The 22,999-nt window shown below is 41.4% G+C and overlaps 1 protein-coding gene across 1 annotated transcript; it reads left to right on the top strand.

Moving 5' to 3' along the window:
• Window positions 1-12,214: 12,214 nt before the first annotated feature.
• On the top strand, window positions 12,215-18,752 carry LOC124168704. Its single transcript, XM_046546971.1, has 3 exons — window positions 12,215-12,487; window positions 13,933-14,144; window positions 18,593-18,752. The coding sequence occupies exons 1-3, from the start codon at window positions 12,215-12,217 to the stop codon at window positions 18,750-18,752; spliced, it is 645 nt and encodes a 214-aa protein (XP_046402927.1).
• The last annotated feature ends 4,247 nt before the right edge of the window (window positions 18,753-22,999 follow it).

Here is a 22,999-nt window from a genome sequence, read left to right as displayed (position 1 = left end):
CTGCATAAAGTGTATCCTGTTTCGTACTCGGTACACGCCCCTTGGATAACTCCCACTCCGGTGGTTTATGTTTTTACGGTCTCGATCGAAGTCCTCCACTATCCCCCTCGGAGTACCAGCGTCTGTTTACTATGTTTCGATGGAATCGCCCCAACCTTACTCCCTTTTACACAGATGGTGCAAAGGGTAACTCCGTTTGTGCTTATGCAGCGTCCTCCCCTCTCCACGGGGAAATCAGGGCGAAGTTATATCCAATATGTATTCCTTTGTCATATGCACTGACTCCCTAAGCTCGCTACAATCCATCTCTGGCTCCATCCGTGCACCCGATCATACAGGAAATACAGTCCCTGCTGCTGACCCTTATGAGAAAGGGAGTTAATGTTTGTTTTCTTCGGGTCCCGGGATATGAGGGAATTCGCGGGAATGAGAAAGGAGATGCTTTGGCCAAGCAAGCTCTGAATGACGAAGTGTACGCGTCGACGCTAGTTTCCTACGAGGATCTGAGAGTCTCACTCAGAAAAGCTGTCCTGGAGCAGTGGAGGGAGTCGTGGAGGGCTCTGAATAATGACAAACTCCGTGGCATCATGGGCGTAACAGCAGCGTGGCGCTCGGATCTTATCGGATCAATCGGAGAGAGGAGGTAGTAATCACTCGGTTGAGGATAGGTCACTGCCCTTTGACTCATGCGTATCTCTTTAATGAAGTGAAGGAACCTACCCAATGTGATGATTGTAGATGCCTGTAAAGTATTCGACATATCCTGATAGACTGTGAAAAGTACCGCGACGCGCAGAGACGGAATAACCTAGAGGGAGACCTAGAGTCACTTCTAGAAGACCACCCTACCGATTTAAATAATACCATTCGCTTCCCCAAGGAAATAGGTATTTTTAATAAAATTTAAGTATGCTCACCCATTTTACGAAGTCAACATGTACAGCGGCTTTCTTTTTATGCTGTATTCATTGAAGTATCGGAATTAAATGATACAGCAGTGGTGTGAAATGACCTAGCCGTCGACCGGCCCTTAAACTCATTACTACTAACAACCAAGCGAGTTTATGAAAACGTTTTTAAAAACTTATGGGCATCTCATATTCTAGAGCAATTACGTCCGAAAGGTATCCGACATCTTTGCATCGCACTACCTCCCGGAATGTGAGGTTAGGCTCTCGCATCGATGGGCAGTATATATTCCCAACACATGTGAGAAACAAAGTACCTATTCCTTTCAAAAATTTTGTTCAAGGCGCAAAGAGCATAGCTGTATAAGAGTGTGAAAAGTCCCCCCTCTGGGATTTCTCCCGTACTTATGTCATCCAATTTGGGATGTAAGGGGACTAACCTTACCATACTTCCAGCCCACTAGATGCCCACCAGGGCCGGCTACCACGAAAATACGATATTCATTGTTTATTACATTTCTCGATCAAAAAAACGTATTTTTAAATGAAATTTGCGGAATTCAAAATCTTTTTAATGGCGTATTTGACCTATTTTTTCAATAATTTTCAGAACATCAATGAGAAATGACGTCGATTTGAAAATTTATAACGCTTGTTTTCATATGATATTTTGAGAGGGCCACAAAGAAAAAATATTTTCTGGGGGCGCTTTTGAATACCCTTAGGCTAATGTATGGGAAAAATTTTTAGGTGGTGGAACATCGCGAAAAAATTAGAATATGTGATTTTGGCCATTTTCTCTATATTCTGACCCTCCATAACACCCAATTCATACTTTTCTTACATATATTCCGCCCTCACACGAACGCCCATACTCAAACGATAGTAATGCCCAGCAGAGGGACAAAATTTTGTGGAAACTTGCTGAAAATGCCTTCACGGACTTCGAAAACTGCCGGAGTGTCAGAATGAAGATTATGAAAATGAGCTCGATTTGAGTTTTCCCCACGTTTTGTCCACGCAAAAGTTTGTGGATATACCGACACAAAATATCTTCTACCGGTACACTTTAAAGCTAGATTACTGCTCTTCACTGAGAGGAGGTTGATCATTCTCTTAAACACCTGGTTTGTAAACATCATCATCATCACCGTGTCTCTTTCTCTGTGTTGCCACAGAGTTATTTCGGGGTTGGTATACTTTCGTTATACTTGTCCCCCATGTCTACTCGCTAGCTTCCTGCTAGGCTTTCTTTATTTTTAACAAATCGGCTTCACTGTTTCCATATTTACTTCAGAGCGCGAGGGAACGAATCTCTTCGAACTCGCTCGATAGTAATGCTTTGTTGTAATTGTCAATCTGATTTTTTATTACGTCAATTATTGGTTGTAGTCCACTTATTCTATAGACGTCTTCATTTTTAACGTAGTTTCTTATTTGGAAGATAGTTCGAAGGCATTTTCTTTCGTTAACTTCCAGTTTTTTGATTGCCTCCTTTTTTAGACGGCCAAACCATGCTTCCGCCGCATACAATACTATCGGTCTTATGTATGTCGTGTACATTTGTGCTTTTATTTCTTTAGGCGTCTCTGGAGTTGTTATTATTCCGGCGAGGTTTGCTCTCGTCACGAAGGTTTTCATAGCGACATGGTTAATATGTTCAGTCATGTTTAGCCTCCCGTCAATCTTTACTCCAAGATATTTGGCGCTAGTTTGCCATTCAATGGGTTTTTGGCCGATTCTCAGTCCCCTGCCTAGATCGATTTTTGTTTGCCTGTGGAAGGCGACTACTTGAGTCTTTGCCTGATTTAGTTCAAGCCTCCATTTTTTGTACCATTTCGTAGCCTCGTCGATTGAATCCTGTGCATATTCTTTTGCCAGCTTCCAGCTCTTGCTCCTGGCTAAAAGGCATACATCGTCAGCGTAAAGTGCCCGATTCGTCATCCAGTTCCCATCTACTGGGAAATCTGCCATGTACATGTTAAAAAGCGTGGGGCCCAAGACAGATCCCTGCGGGACACCTGCCTCAATGTCTTTTTCTTCGCTTAAAATCCCATTCCAGTTTACTTGGAACGTTCTGTTTTTGAGGTATGCGTCAATAAAGAGAAGTCCCCACCTAGGGAAACTCGTCATTTCTAGTTTATGCAGCAGTCCGTCGTGCCATACCTTGTCAAAAGCCTTGCTTACATCAAGGAATATTCCTATTGTCACCAATTTTCTCGTAAAGGATTCTTCGACATATTGAATGACCCTTTGGACCTGATGCGTAGTGGATCTCCCTTTTCTAAATCCAAATTGATCTTTTGGGATTAGGTGTATTTCCTCTATGGCTAAAGTTATATGCGTAGCTAGGCATCTTTCAAATAGTTTGCCCAAATTCGAGATTAAGGAGATGGGGCGGAAGTCACTGGCTTTGATTTTCTTGCCTCCTTTCTTTGGGATACACTTAATTACGGATTTTTCCCATATTTTTGGAAAGTACCCAATTTTTAGCGACCAGTTAACTATTTTCAGAAATAGTTCTTTGGCCTTGTCAGGCATACGTTTGATAATTTCGTTCGGGAGGCCGTCTTCGCCAGTTGCCTTCCTCGTTGGTAGGTTTTTAAGTATCTCATTCAGGGTATCTGCCGTCACATTCGGAATGTCTTCCTTGGTCATTTGTTTTTTCCATTCGTCTTTGTCTAGAGTGAAATTCGGTGTTTTAAGACCGACCCTTCCAGGTTTAAAGGTGTTGGCTAGAAATTCACTCATATATTTGGCTTTCTCGGTTGGCGTCGCTATTTCGTTATCACTCTTCTCTATGACTGGGTCCTCTCTTGGCCTTTTTCTAAGTTTGTTGACGAGCTTGAAAATAGAACCATCTTTGGTGCTAAGGTTTTCTAGTTGTGCTTTCCATTTTTGTGCTCGCAGGTCCCTAATTTCTTTTTTGATTTCCTTATTTAGGCGGTTCAGCTGTAGTTTTAGACTCCTCGTGCCAATGTCATTGTATTTTTTCCTTATTCGATTGCGTTTTTTAATCATGTCTTTGACTTCGATTGTTAAGCGAAGGTGCTCCGCCGGTCTTTTCTTTTTCTTGGGTATTGCCTTCTCCATTCCGACCTTGAATGCTTTCTCTAGAGAGTCTGCTAGTTGGTCGATGTTATTTACTGTGACGTCACTTTCCACTTCGTTATCCTTGAGGAGATCTGTAACGGCTTCTTCAAACAACTGCCAGTTTGCAAGGCCGTAGCAGTATCTAGTTCTATTATCAGGCTGTAGGACTGGCATAGTTCCAATATAGGTCACTACAGGGAAGCGATCACTCGTTAAGTCGTCGACTATGATTGCCTTTTTACGTCTGAAAAGGTTTCGCGTTATCATAAAATTAATAACACTGTCTCCCCTGAGTCTAGTGGGTTCTGTGGGAGCAGTTATGTCGCAATTATTATCACAGGTCCATTTAAACAGTTTCTTGCCGTTGGCATTAGTTTTTGGGCAGTTCCAGTAGGGATGCTTCGAGTTGAAGTCACCTCCAAGTATGGTAGGTTCGTCAGTTAAATTAAAATATCGAACTCTTTCTCGTCAAACTTCTTCCTTGGTGGAAGATAGCAAGAGAAAATATTTATTATTCCAGCGTCAGTGCTAACTTTTGCTCCAATTATTTCCAGGGCGTCTAGGCCTTCATTTGGAGGAATAACATGGGCCATCATGTCTTCTTTTATGGCAATTGCAACGCCTCCTGAAGCCACATTGCCTCTTCTGTCTTTCCTGAAGGTATTATATCCTGGAATTGTCAAGTTCTTACCTTCTTTAAGGTGCGTTTCCGAAATAAGACATATATTGACGTGATATTTGTTTAAGAACTCGCAGAGTTCTTCCGTTTTATCGCTTAAATTTCCCTGTGCATTCCACTGGGAAATGACCAATTTGCATCGTTTGTGCTTATGAGCCATAATTGGTGATTTTGGAAAACATTTCCGTCATCTTCTGCATCATCTGTTGCATAAAAGTCATTTGCTGCATTAGCATGTTTGTCATGTTTGTAACGGCTTCGAGTAGAGTGTTCATTTCGCTTTTCCCATTTTCCTTTAACTCGCTATTTCGCCTGAGTGTTGGATTCCACTCGTCTTCGATGACTTCCTCCACTCTCTCCGGCCCCGTTTTACTGGAGTCTTTTCTTGGGCGGTTTCTGCGCTCAAGTTCGATCCTCCTTCTCTCCCATGCATTTTCTGAGGGAAATTTATCGATCTTTTTTGAGTGTTGCGGTTCGACCGTCACTTGTTTTCCCCGGCGTTCTTTATCGTCTTCACTACGTTCTTCATCGTGAGCTTCTTCTCTCACAGACATCTTTCTTTGCCTTGGTTCCCATTTTTTCTCTTTTGTCTCGTTTATCACCATAAGTTCCTTCTGATATATTTCGCATTCTGTCGAGAATGCTTCATGAGCTTTGCCGCAGTTGCAGCATTTAGTTGGATTTCCTCCAGGGCAATCTTTTCCTTCATGGTCAAGGGCACATCTGTAGCACCTAGGGGTTAGAGTGCAAAAACGGGAGCTGTGCCTATATCTATTGCACCTGAAGCATCTCTGTGGTGTTCTGAATTTGAACGGGACAATCGAAATCGTATGACTGCAGATCGATGTCACATTTTCCAAAATTTTAGGATTGAAGCCGCTGCCTTTCTGTACAGTTATGGAATAGATGTCTGCATTGTTTCTACCAATCGGTCTGACGTGCACGCACGGGATGTTTTTGAGGTTTAGATCTTCTTTGATGAAGTCTAAATCCATGTCTGCGTCCAGGCCGTGAATAACGTATTTTGCAACTCCTGCTCCTTTCTGGGCCCATGAAAATTTTTGTGCACCGGATTTCTCGAGGAAGTCGTTTACTTTTTCGTAATCTTCTCGAAGCTTAAGTTGTAGTCGCGATCCATCTTGCAACTTCTTAATCAAGAAATTTTTGTCTCTGACTATTTCTCTTATCTTCTTGACGAATTCCGTTGGATTCAGGATTTTTTGTACCACTATTGGTGGTGGCCATTTACTTCTGGCAGGCGCCTTAGCTTGGTAGTGCACATTTCTTGGTTCTGTCTTCTCTCCGTCCGTGGGGAGGTTCCCAAGAGCGTCAAATCGATTTGCCATAACATAGTTCCTTTCTGTGGCCACCTCTCCCCGGCTCCCATGCCTTCTTCTTTTCCGTCTCGATGCAGCCACTGTTTCGAAAAGAGGGGCAGTGTCGTCTTCCATGCATTCATTTCCAGTGTTTTCGTCCGTAAACGAAATATTGTCAAACGTTTGATGACGCTGAAGATCTGAGTAATGGTCAACTGCCGCTTCAGAATACGTTCTTCGTCTATTCAGGTCATCTGTCTTTTGTTTTTGGGCAGTTATCGTTGCCTCTTCAGCGTTCTTTTCCTTTCGTCTTTCGGCTCTAGCTATCTTTTCAGCCTTGTTGGAGGTGGCGTTTTCAGCATCGTTCTGGGTCTCGTCGACTTGTGGTTTTTCCGTTCTCTTTAGATTTGTCGTCTCAGGAAACAGTACAGTCTTGATATTGTCAGGAAGATGCACCTTCTTCTCTTGTGTCCTAATAGTTCGAGGGTCACGCGTGACATATGACCGATTTCCGACCGGATTACTTACTGGTGATCTTTGCAGAGGCATTGTGAGGACTCCCTACTCACTAAACGTAACAGGAAGGGGGAGAGAAAGCTGTGGAGGACCTCGCGGGAGCCCCGGCCGATCCTACCGCCGAAGCGGCAGGGCACAGACTGTCGAACCCAGATCCCCCCCTATCCTACCACCTGGTCCCTAATGAGTGGACCCGCTCACTTTCCCCAAGAGTGCAATGAGGTAAATAGACCTCGTACTTGGGTACTAATGAACGAGACGACCTAGGGGTACTCGTTACTTGGGCGAGTCGCCTTGACGTAAGAACGCGCTACTCCAGTGCTCATTGTCAGCACGCCGCCAAGGTGCCCCCTTTCACGACTCGTAGAGTCCTCCCCCGGTTTTCACCTGGCAGTGCCTCGTTGTTAAATCGAGATCGTCAATTGTTTCGGAAATCGAATCCCTGTACATCGAAGAGAACCCAGAAGATCGCCCTCGAGATGTGATGTAAACATCATCTACACAAAAATCGGATTTATACCGATGAAATTCCCACTTTCCGTATCTATTGCATCGGTAGTTCCTTGCGCATTTCTGGCCAATCCATGTGATGTCAATAATATTCTAAAATCATTCTCCCTACGTACTTAATAATTCAAGTTTTTCATTAATTATAAAATTTTAAAACTAAACATTCTTCCCATAATTTAACATTAACATAATTAAAGTCTTTTGGATATGAATGAACAAATTTAATTATGCTAAATACATTAACCTTAAATAACGGACGATTCCTTTATTTGATGAAGCATTGCTTGAACCATCTTCTTCCTTCAAACCGAGTGACTGAAATAAGCTTATTTTATCATGAATTTTTAAGTCAATCTTTTTATAGTTTACCTTAATTTTGTATGCATATTATATTTTACCACAGTAAACTTCTGAATGAAACAAGTACACCTTATAAGAATAGTCTCCTAAACACTTTGCGATAATTAATAAGCCAAAAAGGTGAGGCTCCCATCCTAAAAACTCGATTCATAAGACAATTAAAGCTATAGATTAACTTACCTTGAGCTGGTTTTATTTGAACAATTCTGGCATCAACGCAAAGCCAAATAGTGTTGCTTGGGAAGTATTTTGTATGAAAAGGGCACAGAAACAAAGTAATTTTTAATTTATCGTAAAAGTTATAAAGAGGAAACGTTATTTTAAATCTGTAGAGCATTCTACAGGAATGCGCCTTCATGTTCTTTACCCGTAGAAGTTACAGCGAAGGCAACAGTTTTTATCATGAATTAGTTCCGCGTATTTTTTTATCACGGCAGATTCTCAACACATTATCTTACAAAATACCACCTAGAGATGATGAGGTGTGATTAGTATATTTATAACTAGCTGATAAAGCCTGAATCACACGATCATTTTTTTTCGTCGCGAAAGTAATCACTATCGCGATTACTGCGCAAAATGACCGTCGGCGGCAATTGTTTTTCGCGATCGCGATGAGGATTCCATCGCTATTTTTCATCACTCGTCCGGTCGCTTTTTCCGTCGCTAAAACCGTCCCTAACACCCCATATCAGCCAATTAGAACGCATGACCGTATGGTGTCATTGCAGCGCAGCGTTTGACAATTGTGGGAACGACATAAATAAACAAACACGGTATATATTTTCGTGATGTGGGTCCTATGACAACGAGCTGTGATATTAGAAATGATGCGAAAAGCGACGGCGGGAGTGACCGTGTGATTCAGAAAAATGATCACTAGAGCGATTGCTTTTCGCGACGGGAAAAGTGATCTCGATAGTGATCACTTTCGCGACGAAAAAAAAATGATCGTGTGATTCAGGCTTAAGCGAAATTATAAACAAATTATTTTAATATTTCTTTACAGGATCCGCCATTTGCCAGACAAGATTTTTCAACCATTCGAAACACACACGAATCGGAGATGTACGTGGTATGTTCTCGATATGAGCAGTAATCTTCTCGAGGATATACCGGATTTGACGCTTCCGCGTTTGACAAATTTGAGTCTATCCGAAAATAATCTGGCTTTCATCAAACCCAGCATGCTAGCACATGTACCATATCTAATGTATGTCAATCTGTCCCACAACCTCATTCACACCGTAGAAATGCAGACAAAGGCGCTGCAGCCCGCCGAAGATGTACTCTTTGGCGAGCATCTGAAATATTTGGAGGTTATTGACGTATCATCAAATCAATTAACAATTTTGCCAAACCTCTGGTTCGTCTTGGAAACCTTAAAACACCTCAACGTTAGCAGTAACTATATCAGAGATCTGGACTTTAATCCTGAAGAAGATATAGGTGGTACATTCAAGTTACAAACCTTTGATGTATCACGCAATCATTTAAAGTCGGTTATATTTATCGATTATTGGCACTGGGAATCTCCGACGATACACATGGACCTCTCCCACAACATGATTGACCTGGATGAATGCAAGGACTATTTTCATTCCACAAGGATGGTGTGGGGGTGTTTGTCCCCCCTACGTTCACCTATACGATTGGAGGTGAGTCTCTTAGGAGTATATAAATTATCGGGGACATTTTTTTGCAAGTCAAATGAAATATCCGAGTTTACTTCAGACATGAGTCATGTGGGTGAAGGATTCTCCGACGGGTTAATAAAACATCAAATTTATCAAAATTAGATTTTCCTTTAATTCCTTCACTTAAATGATATATTGATATACACTTTTCCCGGCTCCTGGCGGTTGGACGATAAACAGCTTGATGGCAATCAGGGACGTTGTCCCCACCGCCTCAACATTCCCCTCCGCGTGGTCGACCAGCTTTGCCAGTTCATGAAAGTGTAAGCTAGCAAGCAAACCACGAAAACAAACGTAGTTCGATCTCCAAGATTACTTATGGCAACGCTGTGGGCTGAAGAGCGGTGTTTACGGCACGGAAGTCAGAGAATGCTTCGTCCAGATTACTATCGTATCAGCGATCATCCTAAGTGTAGAGTGCGGAATTTGTGGAGTGAATGCAAGTCCGGGCTCTAGTACGCGTAGTTCCGAACATTGCCACATTACGATGTTTAGTCTCGGCGAAACCGGAAGAGGAAGCGACATGAGAAACACGGAAAGTCTGCGAAGCTCCTATTTTGGATTATGGGGTTTTCCCAACAAGAGAGAATCTGGGCGGAAGAAGAATAATACGTTAAATACACGTTGAACACAGTAAAATCTTGAAAACGGATCGCAGGCTTTTCCGGCTTATTGCACCGTGAAAGTTTACTCCGGATTTCCACCGGGTCAGGTTCTCCATCACATCCGGTGTTTCGATGAACGAGTCGACCTTCGTCATCAGGCCATCATGCCCCGCCTGCCTAGATGCCCTCATAACGATGGACAACTCGTTCATGGAAACGTCGGCCGTGATGGAGAACTTGACCCGGTGGAAATCCCTAGTAAACTTCCACGACAAAGTAATATCTTAGTCCTACTTATCTCAAATGCTCTGCTAACCGTCAGTCACTTGTTTATTTCAGATTTCAGCACCGGAAGGAAGCACAGATTTCACCGTCGTAGTGTGAATGAACGCACATTTGGACGATCGCTGGTATGATAGTAGTCTGAAAAAGGGAAAACTGTCACGGCAGGCCGCGTCACGGCGTTCCACACCATCAGGGAGCTGCCGCGGTCTGAGCGCGCGGCAAAAACATCGATTATATTTTGCTTGATGCTAACAGTCGTAGTTGATTTCTTTGGATGGAAATTCTAAAAAGCTTGATGTAATTTTAACTTAATATCTCTAGGTATCTCGGTGATCCTTTTCTTATAATCCCAAGTAAACAAAAACATCGACGAAAAACAGAGTCCTACAATTAGTATCGTATCGACGATAAATATCGCAAGACAGCGGATAAATTAGGTTATACGAAATGTAAAATAAATGTGGCACTAAATACATTATATCTTATACACAATCACTTGCTAAAAGATTCACTTTCCAAGGTCCGTCGAGCAAGGTATTCCCCGTGGCCAGCAGCAGGCTCCGAACTGTGCCGCACGTTCGAAAAATCGATCTTAATTTCGGCGTCGCAGGCGGTTGCAATTGTTCTTCCGTTATCATACTCTAGAGGAGTAAATATCTCGAGGAAACTCGGTGATTCTTTTTTTATAATCGCACATGAAAACTAAATTTCGCCAGAAAACAGGGTCCACCATTTTGTACTGTATCGGCGATAAATACCGTAAGAAAGTTAAGAAATTAGGTTGTATGAAATGGAAATGAAATGTGGCACTAACATATTATAGCTTTTATACAATTGATCATCTTTAAAAGATTCAAGGTCCAACATCTGTCGAGCACGATATTCACCGTGGCCAGCAGTGAGCTACGAACTGTGCTGCATGTTCGAAAAACCGATCTTAATTTCGTCGTCGCACGTGGTCGCAATTACCCTTTTGGTATTATACTCTATAGGTGTTGTTGTATATGTGGTGTAAATATCTCGAGGTAACTCGGTATTCTTAAATCCTACATGAACACAAAATTTCGACGAAAATCAGGGTCCGCCATTTTGTATCGCATCGGCCACAAATAATACAACTGAGTCGTGAAAGTTACCAAGAATTAGTAAAAATAAACCACATAATAATATTGTAAATTTTGTTACTATTGAATGACTACAGATTAATTTTAACATGCTGATTTTCGAAAAAAATTCAATGAGTGCAATTTTTGCGAAATTTGTTCTACTTTGAGGCCAAGTAATTTGTTTAAAAAATTTACGAATGAAAAACGGTTTGCGTCACAAATTGCACTAATGTAGAGACAACAACTGTGAGAAATGTTTCAAATTCTGCTCTCAAAAAAATCGTTTTTGAGGTTTCGTCCAGCTTTTTTCGATTTCAGCCCACTGTGCGACGGTTTTATCTACAATGCCGCTCGCGACGGTCTATTGGTTATTCTCAAAATCCACAAGATGGTGGGTCTCTTATTGTTATTATAAACCATGAGGTGGTAAAAGAAAAAAATGGCTATGCCAGCGTTATGTTACAATGTGAAATAAACGAAATGGAATCACCTAATCCCTAGTATAGATTTAGCGGAAGAGGGGAGCGTGGTTGCCCAGTTTGTAGTGATTGAATGCTGAAAGAAGGGTTCCGGGTCAATTTCTGGGCGAAGGCACCCCAAAAAATATCCTCTAACAACGAGGTTAGCCAGGCAAGGGCACTGGCTCCCTCCCATGAATATGTGACATGCCATGCCCTCAAATATTACAGACGAGGATCTTCAAGTCGGCTTCTTCATTTGTTTTCACCCACCGCGCATTTACATGGGTTTACAAAATTTGCCACTCGCGTCGCTGACGGACAAAGTGATCCGAGTTTCATGGAGAAATAAGGTATAATTAAGGGTCTTAACCGATGTTTATATTCTTTATGATGTTATACATCAATTTCCTAACTTTTTAATACTGTTGCTCGTAATTACAACCATTATCCTGCAAAATGTTAGAAAAAAGTGTGGATCGCATTGCACTCATCACCGCGCCGCGGACATTTTTGAAAACCCATTAAAATGCGACGGGGATAAGTCGGGTGTTGAGCAGAAACCTCACCTATCCAAATTAACTTTCCTGTTGAATCACTGGCTATTTGCAGAAGAATAATATTTTCCAAATTTAATTGCAGATCGTCATCCTATCTCACAATCGCATTTCATACGTACCTATGGAGTTCCAGCACTATCTGCCAAATCTGCGTTTCGTCGACCTCAGCCACAACAAAATCAAACGACTGTGGTATGGGGATCTGCAATTCACCAGGGCCCTGGAAACCATGGATCTCAAAATGTTCAGGCAATACATTGAGATTGGGGGAGAGCTTAAGTATTCGAGGTCAGAAGATAATGGAATTACCTTCCGTCAATATCCTGGCTCGAAAAATCTTACGATCGACCTTAGGCACAATTCCATCGATTCTCTGGAACTTCCAGAGGAAAAGGTAATGTACCGCCTCTGTAAAACATGGGATACTTCCATCAGAAAATTCGATTAGAATTGAGACTTATAGTGAGAAACTGTGAATGATATTAACGAAAGATATTATAAAGCAAATATTTGTTCTTGTCCGTATGCATAATTTTGATGAAAATCCAAGGAATTTGAAACGAAACCGGAAGCCAGTGGCATCCACGAAGAACGATTAGATCTATCTACATCTACATAACGCGCTGCCACCTCAAGGGTGTTTGGTAAGGGGTGATCAATCACCAACATGTAGCATGCAAGAGAGTTGCCACATCCAAAGCACACGGACAAAAAATGGCGTGTATGGTAACAAACAATACGCGCACATTCATGCAGAGGCAAAACTTGCCTCATACTAATGCAGGCCATCTTCCGCTAGAGTTAGAACACACACAAAATGCTCATCGAAATACTCCACAATAAGAAAATTCACAAACATGCATTAAGGAATACATCAGTTAGTAGGCCACTCATCAAGTCCACGAACGCATTTTTAAGTTATAACGCTACCGTTACAGTCTCTTTTTTACTATGGAGAAAGGCAATTTTAATTCCTCTTTTTTAAGCAACCGCCGAGGCAACACATTCTAACCAGGAAATAGAATAGAAAGAGATAGAGAAATGCGATGCTGCCTTTATAGTGAGATAGATCATAGAGAGTTTGGTGTTGTAACAGGAAACATATCTGGCAATCGGGTGATCTGGGTTCGATCACCATATAAAAAAATGTCGGCCTCGACATTTTTTTATATGGTGATCGAACAGACAAAAGAATAAGATTTACACCATCAAAACCAGGGTGCACATGCTTTAATTCTTAGGTATACAGTAAATAGGCGACTAAATTCCTGTGAATTTCCGATGCCACGGGTGACCGTGATTGAATAAATTCTCTCATAGATCTTATGTTCATGACCAAAATACCAGGAACAAAATAATATTGATATTAATCAGTACAGAATAACAAAAACCTACAATCAGTCAGTCATTCTGTCAATCAAATTTTACAATAAACTGCAGCATGCAGTTTCAGGAACAGGGTTAATAGGATTTCGGAAGGCTATTGAGGAAATGCTATTTCTAAACCCGCTATACCCATTGGAGGAATATTTTGAACTTGAATTTTCAAGATTATATTTATATTCTGTTTTTAATGTTATTTTTTATCTTGTTTCTTTTATTTTCTACTCACACGAAAGCTATAGAGGCATGTGTTACTCTCATGATGGATAAAGATTTTTATTGTTGAAATCGCCACAGTAATATATATTTCTTAAATAAATGCCACTCCAAGCATTCTCATTTAAATGTAACGCCTATGTTGCAAGCATCAAAAACTCAAATTTTAGATGCGTTGAGTGAAATCTAGTGAATCTAGTGAATGAGTTTATAGCAAGTGCAATATTTTCTCCATCTCAGATCGGAGAAGTAGTCCCGGGCTGCGACTTGGATAGCCACTTCTCCCGTGTCACATTACTTCTGGGCCACAACCCCATCGTGTGCGGCTGCGAGATTTTCAAGCTCCTCCGGTACTCCGCCAAGGAAATACGGCCAATGTCGGCGTTGGAGAGGCTGAATGGACACCGGCTGGTACTGCCAGCGGTCATTGACATACAGGACCTCCACTGCTCGTAAGCATGCCGCCAAGATAAAAAAATGTATCACTAATCACTAATGTGAGTGACATAGGTACTGCCCATTTTCTCTTGCATTGATCAGTTTTTCACAGCGATTGGTTTTTTTTTACGCTGCGATAGGGATAATGCTAAAATTAACCAGGAAAAGTGAATTGCGAAGGAAACTGTTCATTTCTTACTGCAATCTGTGCATTATACTGTTTTATTATTGTTTGGGTGACTTTGAGCCAAGGTCAAAACTTGAGACCTCTTCTGCAAACCTATACCAAGCACCAAAATCAAAATTCTCTCTTTTTATCCGAGGCCAAAGGTCTCATAAGAAGCTTTCTTCGCTTAAACTATCCTTCTTCCACCTGGGCATCTCTTTACCTGTACGTCTAATGAACCCTCCACCTCCCCTTCACAGCTTCAAACCTGACCTATCAGTGATTAACAACTTTCCTCCCCCACCAATCCACACCAAGGCCCACTAGCGAGTCAATACGCGCGGTTCACGCCCAGGGCCAATACGGTGGTTTCCTATTATTTTTTTATTGCCTTAATCGAAAGATTATTACTCCTGGAGTACGTATTTCACGCTGTTAGATTTTTTAATTACGATATCTATTTTTCACGATTAAATGAAAAGCGAAAATTTTCAAGCGAGCAAAAACGCGACGGCTACGTATGAAAGACGGGATAAGCCCGTGTTACGTAAATCTGGTTCCCGCTGCCGTCGTGTGAGTTGACCTTGGAGCAAGAACATGTGAGCCGCTGCGATGCAGGCTGCTAGCAGGTAGCAGAGTACCTACCCTGTTAGCAGGTAGAGCTTGGCTTAAATAAGGATTATTAATACCTTATCAAACGAAAGAAACTTTCCGACCATAGGCAGTTTTAATAGGTGATTATTAAGACATGTTTCCCTGAAGTCTGTGCCTCATGCATGCATTGGTAATCTCAGACGATGTAAAACTCCTATCTACTCGTGTAAAAACTAGGTCCCTTTGACGTAACGTGGAGTGGCATCGTATGGGCGCCAATTTGGTCTTTTTCAAATGCGGTTAAAATTGACCATTGCCATTCGTCTAAACTGGGATTTCTAAAACCAAATAATTTTTATGTTATGCATACACTAATGGTGGGCAGCGAGTCGCAATCAATGCCTTTCGTTTTCTTTGGTGAAGGAAACTACCCTATTGATGAGACAGCCCCTGCTACCACAGAGGAACCCCAGGAAGAGAGTGTAGTCAACCTTTCTTCCACATCTCTTCCTCCTCACCAGCTTCTCCACAAAGGGCTTTCTGTCTCCCCCACGCCGAAAATAAACCCCATTCATATTCTCAAAGAAACTCCAATTCTGTCGTGAACTTAAGCGGAGATTCTTCTGAGAGACCCATTATAACCCCACCCAACCTTCTTCCACCGTCCACAGTGCACTGACAAGATTTAAACCTTCTTTGTACGAACCCAAAGCTCTCTCTTCCAACCTTCCAATCGAAACCTTTAGTAATCTTCTCCTTTCGAAATTTTCTGAAAGAACCTTCATGAAATCAATTTTTGCAAACAGATAATTTGGCATCAAGGTGCCTCATCCGCAACCCGGATTTCATTATCACTCCGTCAGACAAAGGGTGGTCGTAATGAATGCGCCTGGCTATAACAACGAGGCGCTCAGGTAGTTGTTGGCAAGAATATACGAGAATTGCCATGAGAAAAAAATCCCCTGGACCGGGAATCGAACCACGGGCCTTTGGCTATCCGGGCCAATGCCCAGACCACTACGCTATTCAGGTTCTTTAATTCCCATGGCAATTATACAGAGGCTAATGGTACTAGGTGTTACCTAGGTCCAAAGATTTTTTATACCGAGGCTCGTGGTACTAGGTGTTACCCAGGTGCACCTAGTACCATGAGCCTCGGTGTAATTGCCATGGGAATTAAAGAACCTGGACAGCGTAGTGGTCTGCGCAGTGGACCGGATAGCCAAAGGTCCGTGGTTTTATTCCTGGTTCAGGGGATTTTTTTCTTATGGCAATTCTTGTACATTAATCCAACGTTTTTAAGCCCCTTGCCTCCTCGTGCTGCCTCCTTTCTTCTTTTCTGTCTTTAATGCACTTCTCTAGTTGCTACATCTCTTTCTTCCTCCTCTACTCTTCAGGTTCCAAACGAGCTTTCAATGAAGTGGATAAGTATGATGGGCATTCGGGGCATACAGATGGTATCGCACCTTCTCTCAGCCTCGGCGCTGGAAGCTTCACCGTGATCATCCTGAGTTCTTGTTAAGCATCGATGTATCTTTCAAAACATCATCAGTCATGAAATGTTTCATGCACACCTATAAATACCAAAAATTGTGTCGTCATTGGAGGGAGATGGTATTTTCCATTAAATTACGACGCATGAATTGTGAATTTCGAAAAAAGCTCATCTAGGATATTTTATTAGGAAGAATTCTTTCCTCTTCTGCCATCATAAGAGCCTTGGTCTACTTTCAGCGAGATACAGAAACATACATTATGCCATGACAAAGCAGATGGGAATTTTATTCATTAACTGGGAACGTACTACAGGCAGAGCTGATTTTTTCTGTTGCATGATAATTGAAAATAAACGCGGGAAAACCCTTTTTAATATTAAAAATTCGAATGTTGTTAAATAACTTTCACCTACTTCTAACGCACATAACAATTGAAAGGAAACTTTACGTTTACGGTAAATTATTGGGTAAGAAACGTATTTTTGAAAATTCCAGCATAATAACATATACGTTCACCATAAACACGAACATACAAAAAACAATGTATCAAGCCAATGGCAAACTTTTTTAAGAGCTGTTTGATTACTGCTAGGTTAAGTTGTTAAGTTTGTCTATAACATACTATTGTAAAAAGCAATCGCACATACTCTGGAATAGGTATTTGGGTTTAAAGTTAGCCCAAGGAATGCTTGTAGTCCACTTCCTCTTCAGTTTCTCACAATCTGGGAAGCGAATTAGCGAAACTTTTTCACTGCCCACATAGTTTCCTCGCCAATTAGGCACACAACGATTATTCACCATTTTAGTTCACCACTCACGTTACTTCAAGCACGAATATAACATAGGCCTCCGCTCCATGACATCACACGACATAAGCTTTGACGTCCTCAGGCCTTTTAATTTAGGTAGCGTTTACGCTCTTCATTCATAATTTCAATGAACATAGTATACGAAAAGATACTTAAAGGGGATATACAATCATCACGCCGAGGAGCTTTCAACTCTTCAGTTAAGAGAAAGGCGAGTGTTAAAGAGCAGTGTTCTATCCTCAACGGGGTAAAACTCCCTCCTCTCTTCGATTGTTCCTGGCTAAAAGAAAGGCACGCTCATGTTCACGAATATTACAATAGAGAATCCTTCAGCCAGCCTCATTATAGGCTTAAAAACAGAGTTAGAAAGCGTGCAAAGAAGAGCTGCCAGGTACGTGAAAAATCGTTACGATAGCCTTGTTAGTGTAAGTGACCTGTTAGATAACCTCGGATGGGAATCTCTGTCAGACCGTAGATTGAAAGATAGACTAAACCTTTCAGATAAATTCAAGAGCAATGTCTTCTTTGACGAAGTTAACAATATCTTACGAACGCCAATATACTACGGTAGATCAGATCATGTAAATAAAATAAGAGAGACTGTAGGACAGACACATTCAGAATGTCTTTTTTTCCACGATCAATAAGAGATAATAACGGCAGCGTTGGAACTCACAAATCGATTAGATGACTTTGTACAGTAGCCTACTAACTTATGTTTACTTTAATGCATGCTTCCGAATTTTGTTATTATTTCTAACAGCATGTGGTAGTATAATTTCTAAGGATGCGTAACGTTTTTTGGACCGTGTAGTGTGCATATGGGAATCCAATTGCATGCTGCATGCTAGTGATTGACCCCCTGTCAAACGCCCTAGAGGTTGCTCGCAGGGTACAATGTAGATGTAGATTATGTGTTGTCTCCCACCGCGCATTTAAATGGGTTTACAGAAGCCGCCACTCGCGTCGCTGATGGACAAATTTATCCGAGTTTTACGGGGAAACACGGTAATATTGGGGGTGTCTACCGAAATCAACATTCATGATGATGTTATTCATCAAATTCATGAATCACCAATGCCATTCCTTGTAGTTACAAACATAATACTGCATAATAGTGGAAAAGAGTGGATCGCATTGCACTCATCACCGCGTTTCAGATATTTTTGATAGCCAATTAAAATGCTACCGAAGTGGCAACAGAAATCAACCTTTCAGTGAGACGGAATTGAGCCTCCTCTATACAGTCCCCTTGCTCATGCTAATGCCTTGATGCTACGGACATCATTATTATTCTGAGTCCTCCAAGACTCCCTCCAATGTTCAAGTACAGAATTTCTATGTGAATATATTTTCTGAATGAATTTCTAATATAATTCTCTTTTTTATAATTGCAGGAAGCCGGACTCGGTCAATGGAAAAGCGGTCGCGGAAGTAGACACCTGGGCTTATCTTTGGCTGCCTATGATTGGATTTTGTCCGAATCACGCTGGAGTTCAGTCAATGTCGGGACGACTCAAACAAGCAACAAACACCACTGAACGGGGACCGACATAGCGTGTCCTGCTGGTGTCATTAGCTGGGTTTTGTTGGTTACGTAACATGGTTACATTGTCCAGTTAACCATATTTATGAAACCCGGGCTATGCTTTTTTCAAATATAAGTATGCCAAGGTGTCCCCCAGGGCTCAATACTTGGACCTCTGCTTATTGTGTTATGCATAATGAACTTCCACGTTAAATTTCAGCTGGTAGGCTACATCTCTAAGCTGATGATACTTCCTGCCTTTTACAATAAAAAAAGCAGCTGAACTTAGGGATATTTCCCTAACCTCCATTTCAGATATAAAGAATTGGTGCCAAATAATCGGACTCACCGTCAATTCTCATAAATCTATTCACCTGCAGTGGAACCACAAAACGTACCCTCCCACGTTCATTTTCATGCCTTGTCTAATGGATAACATCCTCATCAGATGACATTCTTTCATGCTTCTTGGTTAAATAATCAATTAAAACCTCTACTGGCCTGACCACGTACAATATACCATGGAAACAATTACCCTTGGAATCTTCTTAATTAGAAAACTGGCTCCAATTGTCACTCTGTATACTATGAAACTCCTATTTTTTTAAAAATAAACTAATTCCACATTCCACATGAAAGACATTGATAATTTGTATCAATGGAGCAAAATGAATCAATTAACATTAAATACGGATAAGTGCTATAAGATTATGTATACTAGGAAGAAAAGACATTATGATTATTGCTATATTATGGGTGGAACTACCTATGTTAAAGAAATAAAGTAAGTGAAAAGACTTCGAAGTAACTTTTGATGAAAAATTCACTTTCATAAAGCGATTTGAAAATTTGGTGAAAGCTGCATGTTGGACATTTTGCTTTATCATCAGAATTATAATTGGGTTTCAGAATAGTAAAGCAATGCTTATATTATATAATACCCTAATAAGATCGCAAATTGAATATGAGGCTATAGTATGGGCACCTTTTTTAAAGAAATACATGGACTTGATGGAACATATACAAAAGAGATTTCTTAGAATTATTTTCTACAGGGAGTATAAAGTGTACCCAATATACAAAAACCATATATCATACAAAAATTTGCTAAATTTTTATAGAATTATGTCAATTAATGCAAGAAGGAAGAGTGTAGGACTTATGTTTTTATATGAAATAGTAAAATATGGAAAAGACGGAGCTATTCTCCAGAAATTAAATTTTCATGTTCCGCAATATAACCAAAGACACCAGCAAACCTTCCTCATTCCGTTTACGAAATCAGAATATTGTTGCAACTCTCCCCTAATAAGAATATGTAGGGATTACAATACTATATGTAAACAGTCAGATTTATCATGGGATAAAAATGTATTTGTATCTCAGATAAATATCTTAATTGAGAATAATATGTCATTGTAACCTGTAAAGTATGCATTGTTGAATTTTATTGAATATTTCAATTTGAAGATTATTGTAATAGTTTAATGTAAAAGTGTATTTATAACTTATTTTTGCGTTTTTTGTATATCTTTCGTAAAGTGTTTTGTAATAAGTTTTTTTGAAATGTTTTCCCTCGGGTTGTTGGGAAAACATAAAATAAAATAAATAAATTTCACATGGCATCTTATTCCGGGGTAATGACAACCTCTACCACAAGGCTTTTTTTCCCTCCAAAGCACGCCATTAAAACATTAAGCGCGGAGCACGTCAATTGATGTACTCTGCTCGTCGTGCTGAAAGCCCACTTCTCCGCCTCCGTACGTAACTAATATAATATATATTATATTAACAAGAACTATAGAGGAACAGCTCTCCACTTTTGAGCCCCGTAAGTATTAATTATATATTACTGCCAATGTTAACACAATAGGATATTTTATTTTTCTAAAAAATCTCTCAACGAGACCTCAGGGGAAAAATCCTCCGTAGCACCCAGCAACATTGGGAGTAAATTTTCATTCCAACTTTGTGTAAATATTATATTTTTTACTTTAAATGACCGATTGCTTTCATATTTATGGTTATGCACGGAAAAGTGCCAAAAAAGTTAATAAGTATAAAAGTAGGTGTTGCATCAAAAGAACTATAGCTAGTTATCGTTGAAATACAATAGTAATTTTCCGGATTTGACATTAGGGGGGTAAATCATTGTAGAATCCTAGGAATTTTTAATAAACACATTTTTTTAGGCACTCAATATTTTTTCTTCTAAAGAATATATGCACTTTCTCTCTCCCTCTTTCATGCAGTAACGTTCTTTACTTTTCAAATTGGATTCCTATTGAAAAGGTGACCTATATGTTGACAGAGATAGACTCTGAGGATATTTTTTCTATCCTCAATTCAGCAAATGAGGGAAAAACTGACGTGGAGAGCGGGTCTGAGGATAAGGTAGAAGAAAACATTGGGGACTCTTCTGGTAGGGAGACAATAGTTATTGCAAATCTTTGGGTCCTTTTTCTGAAGCCAGTGGTTCAAAAAAGGGCCCAAATCCCCTAACCACAACCTCTACCTATGTTTCTTCCTCCCTTGCCTCCTCCCCCCCCCCCCCCCCCAACGCCCTCTCCTCATCTCTCGCCCTACCCGGAACCTCTACCTTCAACACCATCTCAGCCCAGCAGTATTATGTGGATTCATAATTAAGTGGACCTTCCAAATATCCCTTTTCTGGAAAATAGTGGCCTGAAGATTTAGCCGGTGGGGTACATAACGCAGGATTATTTTCATTTCCTATTTACGAGCACCTTTCCCTTGGGCTAGAACCTTGTCGCGGTGGAAAGGCTTGCGCGCTCCTATGACCCCTAGAGCTGCACTGGCGGGATTAATTCTAAATTATTCCCGGTAGGGCCACCCATGCCAGATAGGTCGAAGGGTAGGAGCCAGACGAAAGGTAGTCCACGTGATGGTGTCACGTGAAAAACACTGTTGGAATGGAAGTGGGAAACCCTACCAACTATCTCTTCCCTGAACACATGGAGTACAACCAAATGAGCCTCGGAATCTCATCGCCCGGGACCCGTCCGCAAAGGGCAGGTGTCGGGCACGGCAGCGAGGTCGGCAAGGTCCTCGGGGTCGTCAACATGCGAAATCCTTGCAGAGACTTATCATCATCATCATCATCAACAGCAGCAATGAAGAAGGAAGAAAAGAAGACCAAGAAGATGGAGAAGAAGAAGTCGGCTTTAAATGTAGGGACGTGGAATGTGAGGACTATGATGAGGGCGGGGAAATTAGAAAATATCAAAAGGGAAATCGATAAAGGGAGGATAGACGTCTTAGGATTATGCGAGGTGAGGTGGAGAGATGGGGGGGACTATTGGAGTGATGGGTATAGGGTTATATATAGTGGGGGGGAAGAAAGCCAGCGAGGGGTAGCTTTAGTATTAAACGGGAAGATGGGTAAGCGTGTGGTAGGTATTGACCAGGTAAGCGATAGGATTCTGGTGGTAGAAATTGAGGCGCGGCCCACCAACCTTGTGGTGGTCCAGGTTTACATGCCCACTAGCAATCATAGGGAGGAAGAAGTAGACGAGGTGTATGAACAGCTCGAGGAAATAATTAGAGACACACCGGGTAAGAAAAATCTGGTAGTGATGGGGGACTGGAACGCCTCAGTCGGGGAAGGGAGGGATGGAAACGAAATAGGAGAATTTGGATTAGGAATTCGGAACGACAGGGGAGAGAAAGCAGTAGAATTTTGCAGGAGAAACAAGTTATTCATCACAAACACGTGGTTCACATCATAAAGGGCGAATGTACACTTGGAAAAGTCCAGGGTATTGTAACCAGACTCCTCTCTCTCTCTCTCGGGTTGGGTTCGTGGGTTGCCTGCCGGTCGTTGGTGAGAAAATTGTGGAATGAAAGAGACTCCTTTTCAATTTGGATATATTAAATTGAACACTGAATACAAGCAACCAGACTTATAAGCCTGAAAAAACGAAAGACAAGAACAAAATCCCGGGATGTGGTTCCCCAGGTGAGGCCGACTCTTCCGTGAAAAAAAAGCCTCTTCTCCGTCTGTCCGCGTGCACCTTCCCCGTCCGCCGGCGTGCACCTCCTCCGTCTGACTGCGTGCACCTTCTCCGTCCGCCTTCGTGCACCTCCTCCGTCTGACTGCCCGTTCTCTCCGTCCGCCCTCTCTTGGTTTTCTGAACTGCTCTTAGTTCCGATCCCGGCCGCTGGCGCTAGCAGTACCGGGGCGAACACCGGATTGGTCACATGGCTCCCTCAACAAAAGGGAAATTTCTAGACCAAAATAAATTTACTCTTTTGT

This window comes from Ischnura elegans, chromosome 12 (assembly GCF_921293095.1).
Source record: "Ischnura elegans chromosome 12, ioIscEleg1.1, whole genome shotgun sequence".
NCBI classification, from domain to species: Eukaryota; Metazoa; Arthropoda; class Insecta; order Odonata; family Coenagrionidae; genus Ischnura; species Ischnura elegans.
The sequence above is the reverse complement of the archived record's forward strand: the minus strand, read 5'-3'. Positions and strand labels throughout refer to the sequence as shown.